The sequence below is a fragment of the Lissotriton vulgaris genome, chromosome 11, assembly GCF_964263255.1.
Source record: "Lissotriton vulgaris chromosome 11, aLisVul1.2, whole genome shotgun sequence".
NCBI lineage: Eukaryota > Metazoa > Chordata > Amphibia > Caudata > Salamandridae > Lissotriton > Lissotriton vulgaris.
Window position 1 is genome coordinate 568,131,068 of NC_141699.1, and position 15,392 is coordinate 568,146,459.

The 15,392-nt window shown below is 48.7% G+C and overlaps 1 protein-coding gene across 2 annotated transcripts in view; it reads right to left on the reverse strand.

The window, feature by feature from the left end:
* Positions 1-1,036: 1,036 nt before the first annotated feature.
* LZTS1 (leucine zipper tumor suppressor 1) overlaps positions 1,037-15,392 on the reverse strand; it is a 353,433-nt gene continuing 339,077 nt past the window's right edge. For both annotated transcript variants that reach the window (XM_086944794.1, XM_086944795.1), the window contains exon 5: positions 1,037-2,732. In XM_086944794.1, the coding sequence (XP_086800920.1) occupies positions 2,061-2,732 (672 nt within the window). In that variant the 3' untranslated portion in view covers positions 1,037-2,060. The remainder of the gene's footprint in view (positions 2,733-15,392) is intronic.

A 15,392-nucleotide genomic window follows, 5' to 3' on the forward strand; every position in this document is an offset into this window, starting at 1 on the left:
GGAGAACTACTTCAATTTAGACTAAACTGTGTGGATGTTTATTGTATGTGGCTATGCTGATGAGGTGGGTGCCTTTCTTTCATCTAGTGTGCTCGTGATTATTTCTTTTCTATTCCTTTTCGTGCCTTTTTGTTAATCTAGTGCGTCCTTCTTTTTGTAGAGACGCCTCGTTTACTTTTTTCCCAAGAACCGTTACCGGACTCTTACGGGTGAGTCTCTTTCATTTCGATGTTGGTTGGCCTTACAGGATCATGCCGTTCAGCATTTTTTCATGTTTTCTTATGTGGTTTCTCACACACAGAAATTACGGAATTAGGGAGACAACTCCAACTTGAGCGACCATGCGCACTAAGTGTTTCTGAGCCGTCACGCAGTAAGCATTTTGTCACCTTGTTTCCCCGGTTCTCGTCCTAGCTCCCTCTCCTCGGGCATCACATCGTGCATGTTCACATCATATCTAGCTCTTTCCCGTTGATCGTTGGTTTCACATATACAGCATGTGTCCAGTTTCTGCATACAGGGAGCTTATCCACACGTCTTATGTCTGATATTTTACTTTTTTGGTTGCTTGCACTTTCGGTGTTTTCAATTGGGTTCTATCAACACCTTATTGCAGCATGGTATTTATTTATCCTGCCCCCCTTGAATGTTCAGCCGCTAATATACTGCCAACAGGGTAGTAATGTATGCATTCATTATTTTGTAGATTCCCCTGACGAAGGGCAGACAGATGCCCGAAATGCATTGGGACGTGTAATTCCACATGTTTTCTTCGTGTCACGACTTTGTGAATGGTCAACAAACTCAGTGAAGAACACTCAATAAAACTGTATTGAGTAACCATGCTTTGAAATTGATTTGTGTCATAGAAAACATACAAATGTTTAAATTAAGGTTTAGCACTTTGAAATTGTAAAAGTGATCGGTATAATAATGTTTTCATTTGAGATTGAAGCAATGTTTCCACTCATGTGAGTGATTTACGCAGTGCATTTGGTTTCCGGGACACCTCCCGGACTTTATTTTGCATGCTGCATATCTGGCATGGATGCGGCTCAACAGGACCTTTCGTTTACACCCACTGACCTGGGTTTGGTACTTTGCTGTTGCTGAAGGTTGATTGGCTGGCGCATTTCCATTATTAGTGCAGTGGCACCGGGGCCTCGTGGTGTGAGGAGCCCATGGTGTGCCATTTATGGCTCTCTTTTACTACCCAACCACAGAAGAGGAGACCCATTTTCCTTGCTTGCATTTGGACCCATGGTATTCTTGCTATGCCACTGCTTATTGGCCTATATGAAAATAAGGAAAGACCGGTACAGCCGGGCAGAGAGAGGATCGCATATTCAGTTATGTACCATAGAATCTGTGGCATGACAGAAGAACTTCAAGGTGGTTTCACCTGACACATCATAGTTCACGCCACAGCTAGACCAGCCTTTCCGACACTCCAGATTGTTGACCAGGATACTCGTCCGCTACCAGTGGAAGGTCTCAAGTGGGTTGCATCCTCTGAACCCTCACATGAGACTTCCATCCTTTGGGTACCAGTGCAGCTATTTATGGTTTGTCAAGCCCATCATCCTTTTCTTCTTTAGTCACCATATTCACAGCACTTAGAAGGCCCCGTTCTACTTAGGCATTCATAACAAGTCTTCTCCCAAATAACAGAACACCTTGTGAATATGTACGCTGGATTGCTTTAAATAATAAATATACTAAATAATGGTTGGACTTCCCCTTTGACAAAGAGCTGGTGTTTCCCTGGTTCCTTGCTTCCCTGTAGAAGCTAGGCAGCAGGTCTGTTGTCCATGGATACTGCACAAGATTACACAGCATGTACGCCATCTCACTACAGACATTGGTGGCATCTCGCCTTGGCACACATAGTAGAGGCAGCTTAGCACCACAACAACTTAACACACCGCAGAACATGTGCTGGTCAATAGAAGCAGATTGGCTATCAAATACCACAACTCCAAACTTTGACACTGAGGAGGAGGCTGGAGAAATAGGACGGCATGTCGGGGTTGCGTGCTGTAAGGGATGATTGGTAATTGTCATATTTCTGTGGCTATAATATCTTCAAAAGGAACGTCCATGCCGTGTAGGTCAAAGTCCAGCATGTCATGACTGCCTCCTTCTCCTGAATCACTGCCACTCAGCTGCTGGAGTGACCTCTCCAGAGCCTGGTTTCGCTTATACATGTGCAGATAGTTTTGCTGAAGCTGCTTCTGGTAGCGGATCACTTTCTCCTTCTCCTCCTTCCAGATCTGGCGCTCATGCTGGAAGACGTTGGTCATCTGCTCATTGTTTTGGCGCTCCTCCTCCAGCTCGTTTTTCAGCTCCTCCACCTCCTTCTGGAGGCTACGAAGGCGCTCTTCTGCGGATGGACCCAGCCAATCTTCATGGGCCCTCTCCCTCAAGGGCCGTCCCATCTCAGCACGCAGGTCCATCATCTCCTCTTCTAGATGCCCCACCTTTTCACGCAGCAGTTCAGCCTCATTCTTCTTGCGCTGCAGCTCATTCTCGCAGACTTCGAGCTCGACTTCCTTGGTGCGCAGTGCATCCTCCATCTCGCGGGCTTTCTGCTCCTGGACCTCGAGCTTCCCTCGCGCATCTTTCAGCTGGGCCTTCAGGCTTAGGGTCTCGCTGGTCTTCAGGGACAGGTCAGACTGTGACTCTTTCAGCTGCTGCTTGAGGAGGGAGATCTCTCCTGACTTCTGACACACCTAGAGGAAAAAGAAATGACAGGTCACAAATGGCTTTCTGACAGTGTAGACGCTTCTTCCCACAAGTCATTCCGCAGAGCTGACCTGGTCATTTGGGAAGCTCAGCTGCCTTTCAGCTAGGTTTCAGATAAATCCATACCCCACACATACATGCAGTCCGCAAATTCACTACCTATCCTATCACATATTGACTGTGTGCCTTCCCTTGATCCTGTAGAACTCCCTGCTGCCTTTCAGCCAGGTATTTAACTATATAAATATCACATACATTTATACAAGTTTGGAGATGACCTTACTGGTCAGCACCTCTTAAAGGCAAGTGCGTGCCACAGGGTAAGTTGCATGCCAGTCATGAATAATTGTGACTGTCAAATCTTTTCAAGTACTTAAGTCAAACTTCGGGTTACATGACTCACAACAATTTAAATATATACAACTACGGCACGCCTGGAGGGCCCAAAATATCGCACTCATAGATATTCCTGAGTATGCACCTCTAGAGGGGAGGCTCCTTCAAGAGCAGATATCGGAAAAGGCGGTCTCCCTGACATATAAAACGTTAAATAACCATACGCTGGGGGACCTGGCAAAGCTCAGGGCCACATGGGAAGCGGAGGTAGGCGAGATGGAGGACTTAGATTGGGAAACAATTCTAATGCATCCCCGGGAGGTGGCAATCAAGTCCCGACTGCGACTGATTCAGTTGAATGTACTCCATAGAACCTACTATGACAGACAGCGGCTATGCAGAATGGGGAAAGTAGAAGACCCGCGCTGCCTTCGATGCCATCAAGGAGTGGGGGACTTCTACCACACGATATGGTTGTGCACTGCAGTACAGTCATACTGGACTCAGGTGTTCAAAGAATTAGAGGCGGTTCTGGAGGCCTCGATCCCACAAGATCCCAAGCTAGCACTGTTGGGCATGACCAACGAGGTAGATTTGACACGTCCCCTTCTGATATTTTTGGTCCTAGCACTGGTAGTAGCGAAAAGGGACATCGCAAAACACTGGGGAGTGCCGGACCCCCCAGACCTGGAGGAATGGAGGAGAGGGCTAGATCTCTACATGGCAGCCGAAAGGGTAACCTATAAGGCCAGGGGGTGTCCCAAAAAAATCCGCAGAGTTTGTTCTAAGTGGAGACAATACCATGGGCTGGATGGGGGGCAGTGAGGGAGGGCTTCCCTGGATGGGCGTGGGACGGGCTACCAGGACGATTGGGACACTGACACCGAGAGGGTGTCGAACACTACTGCACCTGTGGAATATCGTACGATGCTTGCGATTTGTGTTTCAGAACTGTGAAGGGCATCACTGACACTGGCGGGGAGGGGATGGGTGGGGTAGTGTGGCTGCTGCAGAATGTTATATGGAATCTGATGGAGGCATATATCCTGTGTTTTGTTGTTTACGGGGGGGGGGGATCCAGCAAAATAGAAAAATGCAAATGCTCGGAACGACACTCGAACGCTCAGGAATGTATATAGGTTTACACCATTAGCGCTCTACTGAAACTCGCCACCCTACCCCCGGGGTTTGGGCTAAATGGCCATGTACCCATCTGCTGATAGTGAGATGCGCTATTTGTGGCTGTAGTTTGGAGTACCTGAGTGTTTTGTTACTGGATCCCTGTAACTCTGCAATAAAAAAAAATGAATAATTGTGACTGACATCAACCTATGGTAATCAGGACCAGATTCCTTGCCTGGAATTTAATATGGACTGGTTGGCATCTCATTAGATATTTCTGTACAGAACATTAAGTGTAGGTGATTAGGTACAAAGTGTACATCGAAGGGCACAACGGGTGGTGAACTCTTTTGTGTACTGTTATGTACTGTGTAATTACTTTGACCTCTTGATCATTCCATTAATACATTTTGTCCCAGAAATATGGAGTCCAAATGTCATATATGAACATCATGTTTAAAATATTTAATGAAAGTTGGCATGGACCATATTTACATTTTGTGATAATTAGAACAAAGAGAGGATCATAAAAGCTATCCAAGATGGTACAGCTTTAAAAATAAAAACAAAAACAGGGAAAAGCTTTTGAGAATTTATTTTAACACTGCTGGTTCGAACGTACCAGTGCATAAAATGAAAGAAATACATTGTTATCGTTCTTAAGGTCATTGTGTTTCTTTCAAATCACTAAATCACTAAAAATGCTCTATAAAAACGAACTCACCAAATATAAAGCCATGATTCTCCAAGAAAAAACACTATACTACTCCACCCAGATTGAACAAGCTAAAAACTCCGACAAACAACTTTTTCAAGTTGTATCCAAACTTTCTCATTTACCCTCACAAACCGCCACTGCACCCTCGCAAGTTTTTTGTAATAACCTAGCCAGCTTTTTCTACGACAAAGTCAACAATATTTACACCAATTTCTCGGATCGTGTTAAAAAGCTTCCACCTTCTCAACACTTGGATGAGTCCCAGCCTACCTTCAGGCAGTTCCAAAATATCAATACCATCCAAGTAATGAATACTATGACCCCCATCAAATCAGGCTCGGCCACCGATCCCTGTCCCCCTGCAATACTTCTTTCAGCTGCGGAAATCATCGCCCCCCCCACTTGCAAACATATTTAATTCTATGTTTTGCCCTGGTGTCTATCCAACCATTTGGAAAGACACCCTTCTCAAACCTCTCTTGAAAAAAACCCTATCTAGATCCTGAAGATCCTATAAATTACAGACCCATTGCCAGTCTGCCTTTTGCGGCCAAACTGGCAGAAAAATGAATGAACACACAGATTTTCCAGTTCATTGAAGATCATCACTTACTAGATGACACCCAGTTTGGCTTCCGCAAGAATCATAGCACTGAGGCAGCCCTCATTAAAGCTTCGGATGAAATAAGAACCATCCTGGATCAAGGAGGGACGGCAGAGCTCCTTCTGCTGGACCTGTCAGCCGCTTTTGACAGGGTCGATCATAACACCTTGATCGACCGTGTCAACACCATGGGCATCCAGGATAAAGCCAGAGTCCTTCTCTCTTAATTTCTCTCCAACCGTACCCAGACGGTTAAGTTGGGCAATTTCAGTTATGCCCAGATGACATTACCATGTGGCGTCCCACAGGGCTCATCCCTAAGTCCTACGCTATTTAACATTTACGTAGCAGACCTAGCGAGAGTCATCAAGTCTTATGGGATGAGCCTAACATTGTACACGGATGACACTCAGCTAGTCCTGGCCATAAAGAACAACGGAGATGAAATGGAGGCCAACTTTCAGCTCGGCATGCTGGCCATCAGTAACTGGATGGCTACTAACTGCCTTAAATTAAACTCCGAAAAAACGGAGGTGATGATTTTTGGTAAGCTCTACCCAACTTGGCCCAGCTCTTGGTGGCCCACAGATTTAGGTCCTCCGCCCAACCCTGTCACCAAGGTTAGAAACCTTGGAATACTCTTGGATGATAAATTAACATTTGCCGCTCATGCAAACACAATTGTCTCTGCCTCCTTCTACAAACTTAAAACTATTAAAAAAATCCTTCCCTACCTCCCCCCTAACTCAGGAAAAACACTGGTCATCACATTTGTAATGTCCTCTTTGGACTATTGCAATGCACTCTTTATCAATGCCCAGCAAAAAGTTATTTGAAAACTACAGTATTTTCAAAACGCCACAGCAAGGATTCTTTCAGGAACCCCAAAGTTCAAACGCATTGACCAAGTCATCAAAGGCTACCACTGGCTTGCGGTGAAAAACTGAATCAAGTTTAAGGCATTGTGCATTGCCTACAAAGCTTCCCGCAAGCAAGGACCACGCTTCCTTCTCAACTCTCTAGCCTTTCATGTCCCCAACAGAGCATTACGTTCCACCAATGCACTCCTGATGTCTGTGCCACGGACCAAAACCGCTTCTTGGGGCGATCATCGATTCACGGTTTCTACAGCCAAGCTCTGGAACTCCTTGGACAAGGACACTATATCTTGTCCTACAATTACAGCCTTCAGGAGAAAAATAAAAACTTGGCTGTTCAATCAATAAACCTCCTCTCACACCCTCTTTTCTGCCACGTTCACAGCGGCAAGATGCCCTCTGGCAATTGCTGCGCTTTACAAGTTTCATAAATGAATAAAAGTAGGACAAGTGTTGTAGCCCAGGCCATACCGGGTTGCAACGCTATAAAAAGGACCAAGTGCAGTAAATGTAAATTTATGAATGGTGACTTTTGGGCTTATTTACAAGCCCCTTGCGCCACAAGTGCGTCACTTTTTCATTGGGGCAAAAAGTGAAGCAAGGGGCTTGTAATAAGCCCCATCAGTTTTTTTTCTTCAATATCCTTTAATGCTGAAGTTTCAGCACTGGGAAGCAGCGCTGTTTCCGAACAAGAGTGCTAAATTTTAACTTTGCCATTTATTAACTGGTTTAGGAACTTATCAAAAACTAGGGCTTTGGGAGGGGCGGCCGACCAGCGGGAGGCCTGCTCCTCCCGGGGGGTTTTGGGCAGGTGGTGGGGGGTGCAGCCAGCACCTCAGTTGGGCTGGTTGGGCTTTGTGGGCTACTTTTGGGCTGGGTGGGCTATCTTTGGGCTTGCTTTAGTTTGGGGTCATATTTAGCCAGCCATTTTAGGGAACTACCCACCATTTTGGTGGTAGTGACCCAGCAGCCCGTTGTGGGTGGTACTGGGGGCTAATTGCTTTTGGTTTATTACTTTGGCTTATTGCTTTTATTGCTGTGGGCCAATGGCTTTTGGGGACTATCGCCTCATTTGCCTTTTGCTTCTTGTTGTGGGTTTTGGCGTGGTGTGGCGGTGGCGGTTGCGTTTGTGCAGGAGTACCTGATATCGTTGTGCCTTCCTCATCGTGATTGTGGAGGCCCTCTGCCTCCTCAAAGATGCGAGCCGCATAGATTTCCTGTGGTCCGAGGTCAAGGAACGTGTGGCGAGGTGCTCGGGAGAGCAGCATGCGGCTCCACTCCGCCGAGGGGATGGCCCGGCTCTGCCTTATACGGGCGGTCGCGTTCCCACGAGGGACAGGATGATGGCGTCCTACGGGAGGCGGGCGGCAGGTCCCCGTCAGCCCCACCCGAAGGGTCGAGACGGCTGCCGGGGGACGGGGGAGGAGGTCCGTCAGTGCTGATCGGGAACCTGAGGAGTGTCAGTTTGGACAGATGCAAAAGGAGGGGAAGAAGGGGTGCGCCTTAATAAAGAAACATATGTGAGTGACACAGGGTGGGCCCGGATGAGACGGGTGACGGCGGGACCGGGGACACTAAGACGGACGAGGCAGGCGTTGGGGGGTCCGGGGATGCAAAGAAGGATGAAGGGAGCAAGGGGGGTAAGGCAGGGAAGGGGAGTCTTGATATACCGGTGCTCAAGATACCTTATATGGGCTTTACGAAACCTCTGGGGGCACACTTGTCGCTGGCTACCAAAGAGAAGATTTGGAATGGGGAGTATGTGGATATTCTGAAGCTCTTGCTCCGTGAGCAAACGGCGAAGGAGGGGTTGAAGGAGGAGGAACAGGAGTTGGCTTATAAGCGGCCAAAGGTCCCTCTGAACATAGAAAACTGGTTGGCGGGGTTTTTTATATTCCCAAGCATGTACTGCGAGAAGTACCCGGACCGGGTGGTTGCGCTTTTTAAATATATGGATGTGATCCGGCGGGCGCAGGTCACGAATGGGGGTTATGCGTGGTCGCATTATGATGAGGTGATTTGAGCATGCTTAGCGGTGGACCCGGAGGCGAAGTGGGGAGAGCTAGACTTGGACCTGTATCAGTAGACCATTGGGGAGGGAAGTTTGGTAAGGCGATCTATACGGCCAGCGGCCTACCGGTAGCGCCTCACCCCTTTCCGGCCCATCCCACCCGTGGGTGGGTGGGGTAGGGAGAGGGTGTCGCTACTACCACAGTGGGAGCAAGTTAAGACTACAATAAGGGCGCGTGTGCCAGACAGTATTGTTGATTTTGGCATGAGTGCGCTAAATGCGGGAAACAACACCTGGTGGTGCACTGCTGGGGAGTTGGGGGCGGTAACCAGAGTCAGCAGCCCACGACGGCAGGGTCACAATCCGGGGGTAGGGGAGGCAGAGGGGGGCAGGGGGCACTGGGGAAAGGCTCATATGCCGGTTAAGCGGGACCGACTGGAGACCTTCGTAGCGCCATATCCACGGACCGATAACGTGATCGTGTTGCGGCGAGGGTTCCGGGAGGGTTTCCGGCTGGGGTATGAAAGTCTGAGGATTGCCAGATGGGCAGAGAATTTGAAATCGGTCATTGCGCACAAGGCGGTGTTGCGGGACAAGTTGTTCAAGGAGGTGCGGGAGGGGTGAATGGCGGGCCCCTTTCGGGAGGCGCCCATTCGGGATTTGATTATCTCTCCTATCAGCGTAGTACCGGAGAAGGAACCGGGGCAATTTCGCCTGATTCGGCATCTGTCGTGGCCGGAAGGAACATCGGTAAACGACTATATATCGGCGGAGCTGTCATCGGTGTCTTACTCTTCCGTGGATGTGGTGCGGCGGCTAGTGACGTCAGTAGGGGCGGGCGCCCTCATGGCAAAATGTGTCATTAAGTCGGTGTTCAGGCTGCTACCGGTACAACCGGAGTGTTAAAATCTAGTTTGCGACATCAACATTATCGGCGCCATCTTGTCCCTTTTCAGACTCGTATGTGCGCGTAAGTAGCAGCCATTTTGAATGCCATGGCCTCTCTGCCCACTGCCGATAGCCAGCGCGTCTCTCTGAATGAATAAGTACAGATTTGTATAGCGCTGGCTACCCGGGGGCATCCCAGCGCTTTAGACCCATCTCAGACAAATCACTCAGCAGAACAGGAAGGTCTTCAGCCGCTTTCTAAACTGTAAATGATTAGGCTCAAGCCGCAGGTAATCGGGCAGCTGATTCCAACTTTTTGCTGCCTGTACTGCAAAACGTCGGCCCCCTGTACGAGAACGCTTGATCCTCGGGACAGAGAGAAAATTGCGGTGGTTGGATCTAAGAGCTCTGGGCCCTTGATGGTGCCTCAGGAGAGGGCACAGAATGGCAGGGCCCTTGTTGATTATTGATTTGTGGGCCATACACAAGGCCTTAAACTGGATCCTTTCCTGAACATGTAACCAGTGTAGAGCCCGGATGGCCGTCTTCGCCGAGCTGTGTCTAGGGACATCCATAAGCATTCGGGCTGCGCAGTTCTGGACTGACTGGAGTATCTTAATGGTCCCTAATGGTGCCCCCAAGTAGACCGCGTTCGCATAGTCAAGCCGCGAGAGGATCAAGGACTGAACCAGGATCCGTCTTGCCTCGAACGGAAGAAGGGTCAGGACCTTCCGTAGGATCTTCAGAAAGGCGTAACAGGTAGCAGCGACCTTACGGGCTTGAACTTGAAAACTAAAGGTGGGATCAAGCCACATCCCCAGACTTTTAATTTGCTCCTTCGGGGGAGGGGGCGGACCCAAACATATGGGCCACCAAGCGTCAAGATTGATGGGGGCCTTATATCCCAGCATCATAATCTCTGTTTTTGAACCGTTAAGTTTCAGAAAAGAGGCGTCCATCCAATCGAGGACCTTGGTGAGACACGGGGAAAGGTTATTGACCCCGGAATCCACAGCATCTGCCCTAGCCAGGGAAACCACCAACTGCGTATCGTCGGCGTAGGTGACCAATTGGATTCCCCAGGGAAGGACCTCATTAGCCAGGGGCCTCATATAGATATTAAATAGGGTCGGGCTCAATGAGGATCCCTCTCTCCCTCTAACCTCGCAAGCATCCCCCCGCACGCTGACAGCCCCCGCTCTCACATGCTTGGGCCATAAACCTCCCTTTGGCGCAACCCTGCCTCGGAACCACATCCTGTTCCCAGCTAAACACCTCCCTCCATCCCTTTCATGATATCGTATCCTTTGATAAACCCCCTTTCCTCTGTGCCCGATTGTCCTGCTCGTTCCCAGGCCGCCACCTGGCCCTGCGGATACAGTTTATTGCTCCCATACAGTAGGGAGCTTCTCTCATCAAAGGATCTACAACTGATCAAAACCCCAACCCCATGAGATCCGATCAGCCGCACACATTCCGGGAATCGGCGGAATGTCCAGCTGCGCGACAGTCATCACCTGTTGAGACCGGGGTGGGGACTTCTACTGTAAATGTGTGTGGGAACGGGCATGAAGCGGGGATTCCGAGGATGTCTTTCCATACATCAAAGTATTTGCAAGAATGTGCCACATGTAATAAATTGCAATAAAGACCATAAACCTGTGTATAAGAGGCCAGGCCTCAGAGATGCGGGGAGAGCACCTCGAGAAGATACCCTGTTGTCTGATTTGATGTGTTCTGCTCCGTCGGAATAAACTCCTGTTTCCTGCCTTCCAGTCTCCAGCGTCTGCCTCTTTGTTTGATAGATTCGAGTGGTATGAGAGGCGGTTAACGCCGGGCAATACTTAAAGGTTCTTGGTCGACATCGGCCCTACCTTTTTCCACAATTGGCGACCCAAACCTGGGGCCCATCAGTGACATGTGGATCCAGTGGGAGAGGTCCTGACGACAGAGTGAACGACTGCAACGATTGGGAGAGCTCCTGCCCGATAGACCCTCGTCTGGCAGCCGATCATCCGAACTTCACTGGTTCCGAGCAGACCTCTCTCGAGTGATCTACGGTCCTGACTGGGAACCATCAGGAGTGCCGCGACAGTTACGGAGAATAGAGGACGATCGGGCGCTGGATGCGGAAGACGAGAAACTGTCCATGCGGTCCGGGTAAGGTCGTGTAACACGACAAATTGCGAAACGATTGTTTGATTGTTTGGAAAATACTAGTATTACTCTTCGATTGTTTGTTCTTTTGAGATATTCTCTGACTGCAAACGGGGAAGAATAGAAATATTCTCTCTTCCTTTGCAGATAGTGAAGAGTAGGTAACGCGGACTGTTGTCCCCCGTTGTAATCTGTCGTGCCTATTTTTCTCCCCACTGATTGATTGATTGTCCGAACATTGACTGTTCGAAGTTGGTTCTTTTGCGATATTCTCTGTTTTCAAATAACGTAGAATAGAAATATTCTATTTAGTCTTTGAAAGTAGTGAAAGATAGGTAGTGCGGACCTTTGTCCCCCGTTGTAATCGGTCATGCCTATCTTCTCCCCACTGATTGGTAGTTGGTTGAGCCCGGACCGCTTATTAGAGATGAACCATCCAGCTCCACTGGAAGGCACCCCTAATAAGGACATATTCATGAAGCATGGACTAATCGCTATAGCCTATAGCAAGCTATGGCACAAATATACAAAAAAGGATCAGAAAAGTCAGTGGCCACTGATAGGATCCTTCGATGACGATAAAATGAACGCGCTGGAAACAGCCCTTCGTAACAATAAAACAACGCCCACTATGCTTGATAGTCTTGGCATGTGGCGCAAAGAAACAGAACAACGCAAAAAGAGAAACAAAGTCAGATTAGAGAAAGAACTACGAAAAGCAGCTCACCTAGCTGCCAGAAAGTTAGAGGAAGAAATAAAGGAGAGAGAGGAAGCCAAACAGAAGCAACAGTCCGAAACATCGAGTCAGTGTCCTGTCAGAACACCCTCTATGATCTACCCCGAGTTACCCTTGAAACAGCGAGCGAACAATGATCTATTACTAGGTCCTCCGATCATCTACATGCCCCCTCCATATGCCCCTTCCCGACCCTTAGTACAGCACCCACCACCCCCAAGCACAGATGAGAATAGTACCAGGGCCTCGAACCCTCATGGCCTCCGCGTCGGCTGAACCCCTTGTACTCGATGCAGTGCAAGCAGCAGTATTAGACAACCCTGAGGCCCGAAAGAAAGATTCCACTAGAATAAACAGGTTGAGCAAGGATGAGCGAGCAGGGATCGACAAGAAAGTAAAGACACTAGTGGAACGGAAGGAGAGCGAGGAGTACGTAATGGATATGTACAATTCATATGCTGAGAGCCACAGACGACACTTTGTCGTGCGATTTTGTTACCATACCCTAAATGCTTTTGAGGACTGATACCGAGACAAAGGTCCCGAGAGCTTAACGACTCTGTATAGAAAGGTTGACATTGGGGACGAGAGCGAGTGTGACGTGACGGACCTCCTCACGCGTACGCTTGAGGTTTTCCGCCATCTCACTGAACAGGGGTTGGAAGCTAAAACTACGACACCTATAGCGACCGAACCTCGAATAGAACAAGCTAGTGCCATAATGACTATAAGGGAGGCCCCTCCCTACTGGGTTCCCCCACGAGGTCTGGGAACGCACGATGATGTTAACCATCAAGATGCGAAAGGGAGGTTAGTTTATAACTGGGTCTACCAACCATGGGACCGGCAAGATATCCTGATGTTCCGAAAATCTCTGCCCGATTACGGAAAAACCCCACTGCCATTTACACTGAATTAGGTACAGCCTTAGGTTCAACGATTATGACCCTAGCTGACATCGATTTGTTTTTCGGGTTATGTCTGCCAGCTGATGTGTGGAAGCAAATCCGGAAAGTCGACCACCCTGAGCTGTTCGGACATACCTGGTCACAACTCGATGGCATAGACAGACAACGAGAGCTTGGACAGAAACCTTTGAAATCCATTTTAGAACTCCCAGGCAAAATTGTACAGAAACTGAAAACCCTGATCCCAGAAAAGAAGGTGGACTGGTCGATAGTGACGGCCTGCTGCCAGAAACCCCAGGAAGGCGTGTCAGAATACTTCTCCCGGTTCGAAACTGTGTTTTCCGATTACAGCGGCCAGGACATGACCACTGCAACCAGACATCATCTGTTTGTCCAGAACTATGTTAAAGGTCTGTCACAGGAGGTCTCTCAGAAACTACAGGCTAGTGAGAGTAGTTCGGCGGCCTCCAAAGCTGCGGCTATCCTCCAGATGGCCCAGTATTATGAGCATCAGAAAAATGAAAACAATAGGGCGACCGAGAAAAAGAAAAAGGACTTGAAGGAGAGGGTGATGATCGCACAGTTGCAGGGGGTGACTATAGGACGAGAGCAGTACAAGGGAAATTACCTGTCGAATGCTCCTAGAAACCCACCCCCTAAAGACCGTACACCCGCACCCTATGTTGGACGTAAAGACATTGACGAGAACCAGTGTGCATTTTGCAAGGGATTCGGCCATTGGAAATCCCAGTGTCCGGTCCTGTTAGAAATGAATAAGAATAGGGACACCAGAGATGTAGCGGGTGGACCAAGAAATAGAGGACAGGGACGAGGGTCCACGAATGACACCAATAACGACAGGCCAGGCAGACCGAACACATTTGACCGTCCCAGACAGAACCAGTACCAGCAGTCTGACTGCGACGACGCCCACGACTTCGCATAGGACTGCCAAGGGCAAGGGAGGGATCCAGTTGAGCTCTATGTTGACCAGCAAGGTCCTTATGTCACCGCTAAGGTCCTGGGTACGAAGTCTCCATTTCTGGTAGACACTGGCGCAACACGTAGTGCGTTATCTAAACGGCTGATTCCAAGGGCACCCTTGTCTGGCTCACTTGTAACATCGATAGGTTTCGATGGAACGCCCTCCACTAATCCCTTGTCCACACAGATCTCCTTTGACTTAGAAAATAACACCACTGACACGACGTTTTTGCTCTCATCCAACACCCCTGATGCCATTATGGGACTTGACTTACTGAAGCATTTCCGAGCTACTATTAGGTGTTCGCAAGATGAGTTTGGGTCTTGCTGTACGATAACCCGGCTCTACTCAGACTTTGTCTCTCCCGACGCATGTTTTCCATCTCTGACGCTGACTCGTCCCTACTTGACACTCTACCTCCATATCTGTGGGCCAAGACTGATCGGACGTAGGACGCATGATGATCGACCCAGTGCACATAACTGTTCGACAGGACGCAATACTCCCAAAACTTCCACAATATCGGATATCGCCCGAGGGCTAGAAGGCATTGGTAAAGATTATCCAGTCCCTGATAGATGCAGGAGTGGTAGAGGAAGTAGTTAGCAATGTTTGCAACAGCCCTATCCTACCCATTATAAAGAAGCAAGGTGAAGGAGATGAGAAAGCGTACCGCTTCATCATCGACCTACGAGAGGTCAACAAAGTAGTTGTACCTCAGTACCCCGTAGTCTCAGACATCACCACCATTCTGACTCTGATTCCTTCCACTGCTACCACCTTCACTGTCATTGATCTCAAGAACGCTTTCTTCTCTATTCCCATCCAACCAGACAGCCGATACCTCTTTGGATTCACCCTAAAAGCCCGCTCGGATAGATTCTGTCGAGCACCCCAAGGCTACACTGAAAGTCCCAGCATCTATAGCCAAGCCCTCAAGAGACAACTGGACGCAGTCCAGTTACCCGATGGAGTGGTGTTGATACAGTACGTCGATGATATCCTTTTGGCGGCCGAAACCACTCCACTTGCAGACACAGCCTCCATCCAACTCCTGCACTTCCTTGCGGAAAATGGCCACAAGGTTTCCAAAAAGAAGTTGCAATTCTGCCAACCCCAGGTCACTTACCTAGGCCACCTCTTGTCCAAAGACGGGAGAAGAACAATTGTTACTTACCTGTAAACAGGTGGTTCTCCAGTATTGGTGTCTTTCATAGATTCACATGCTTGAATATTCCCCGTCGTCGGAGTGGGAGTCCCACGGTAAATAAAATAGCAATAAATGCTAAATATATAATAATATA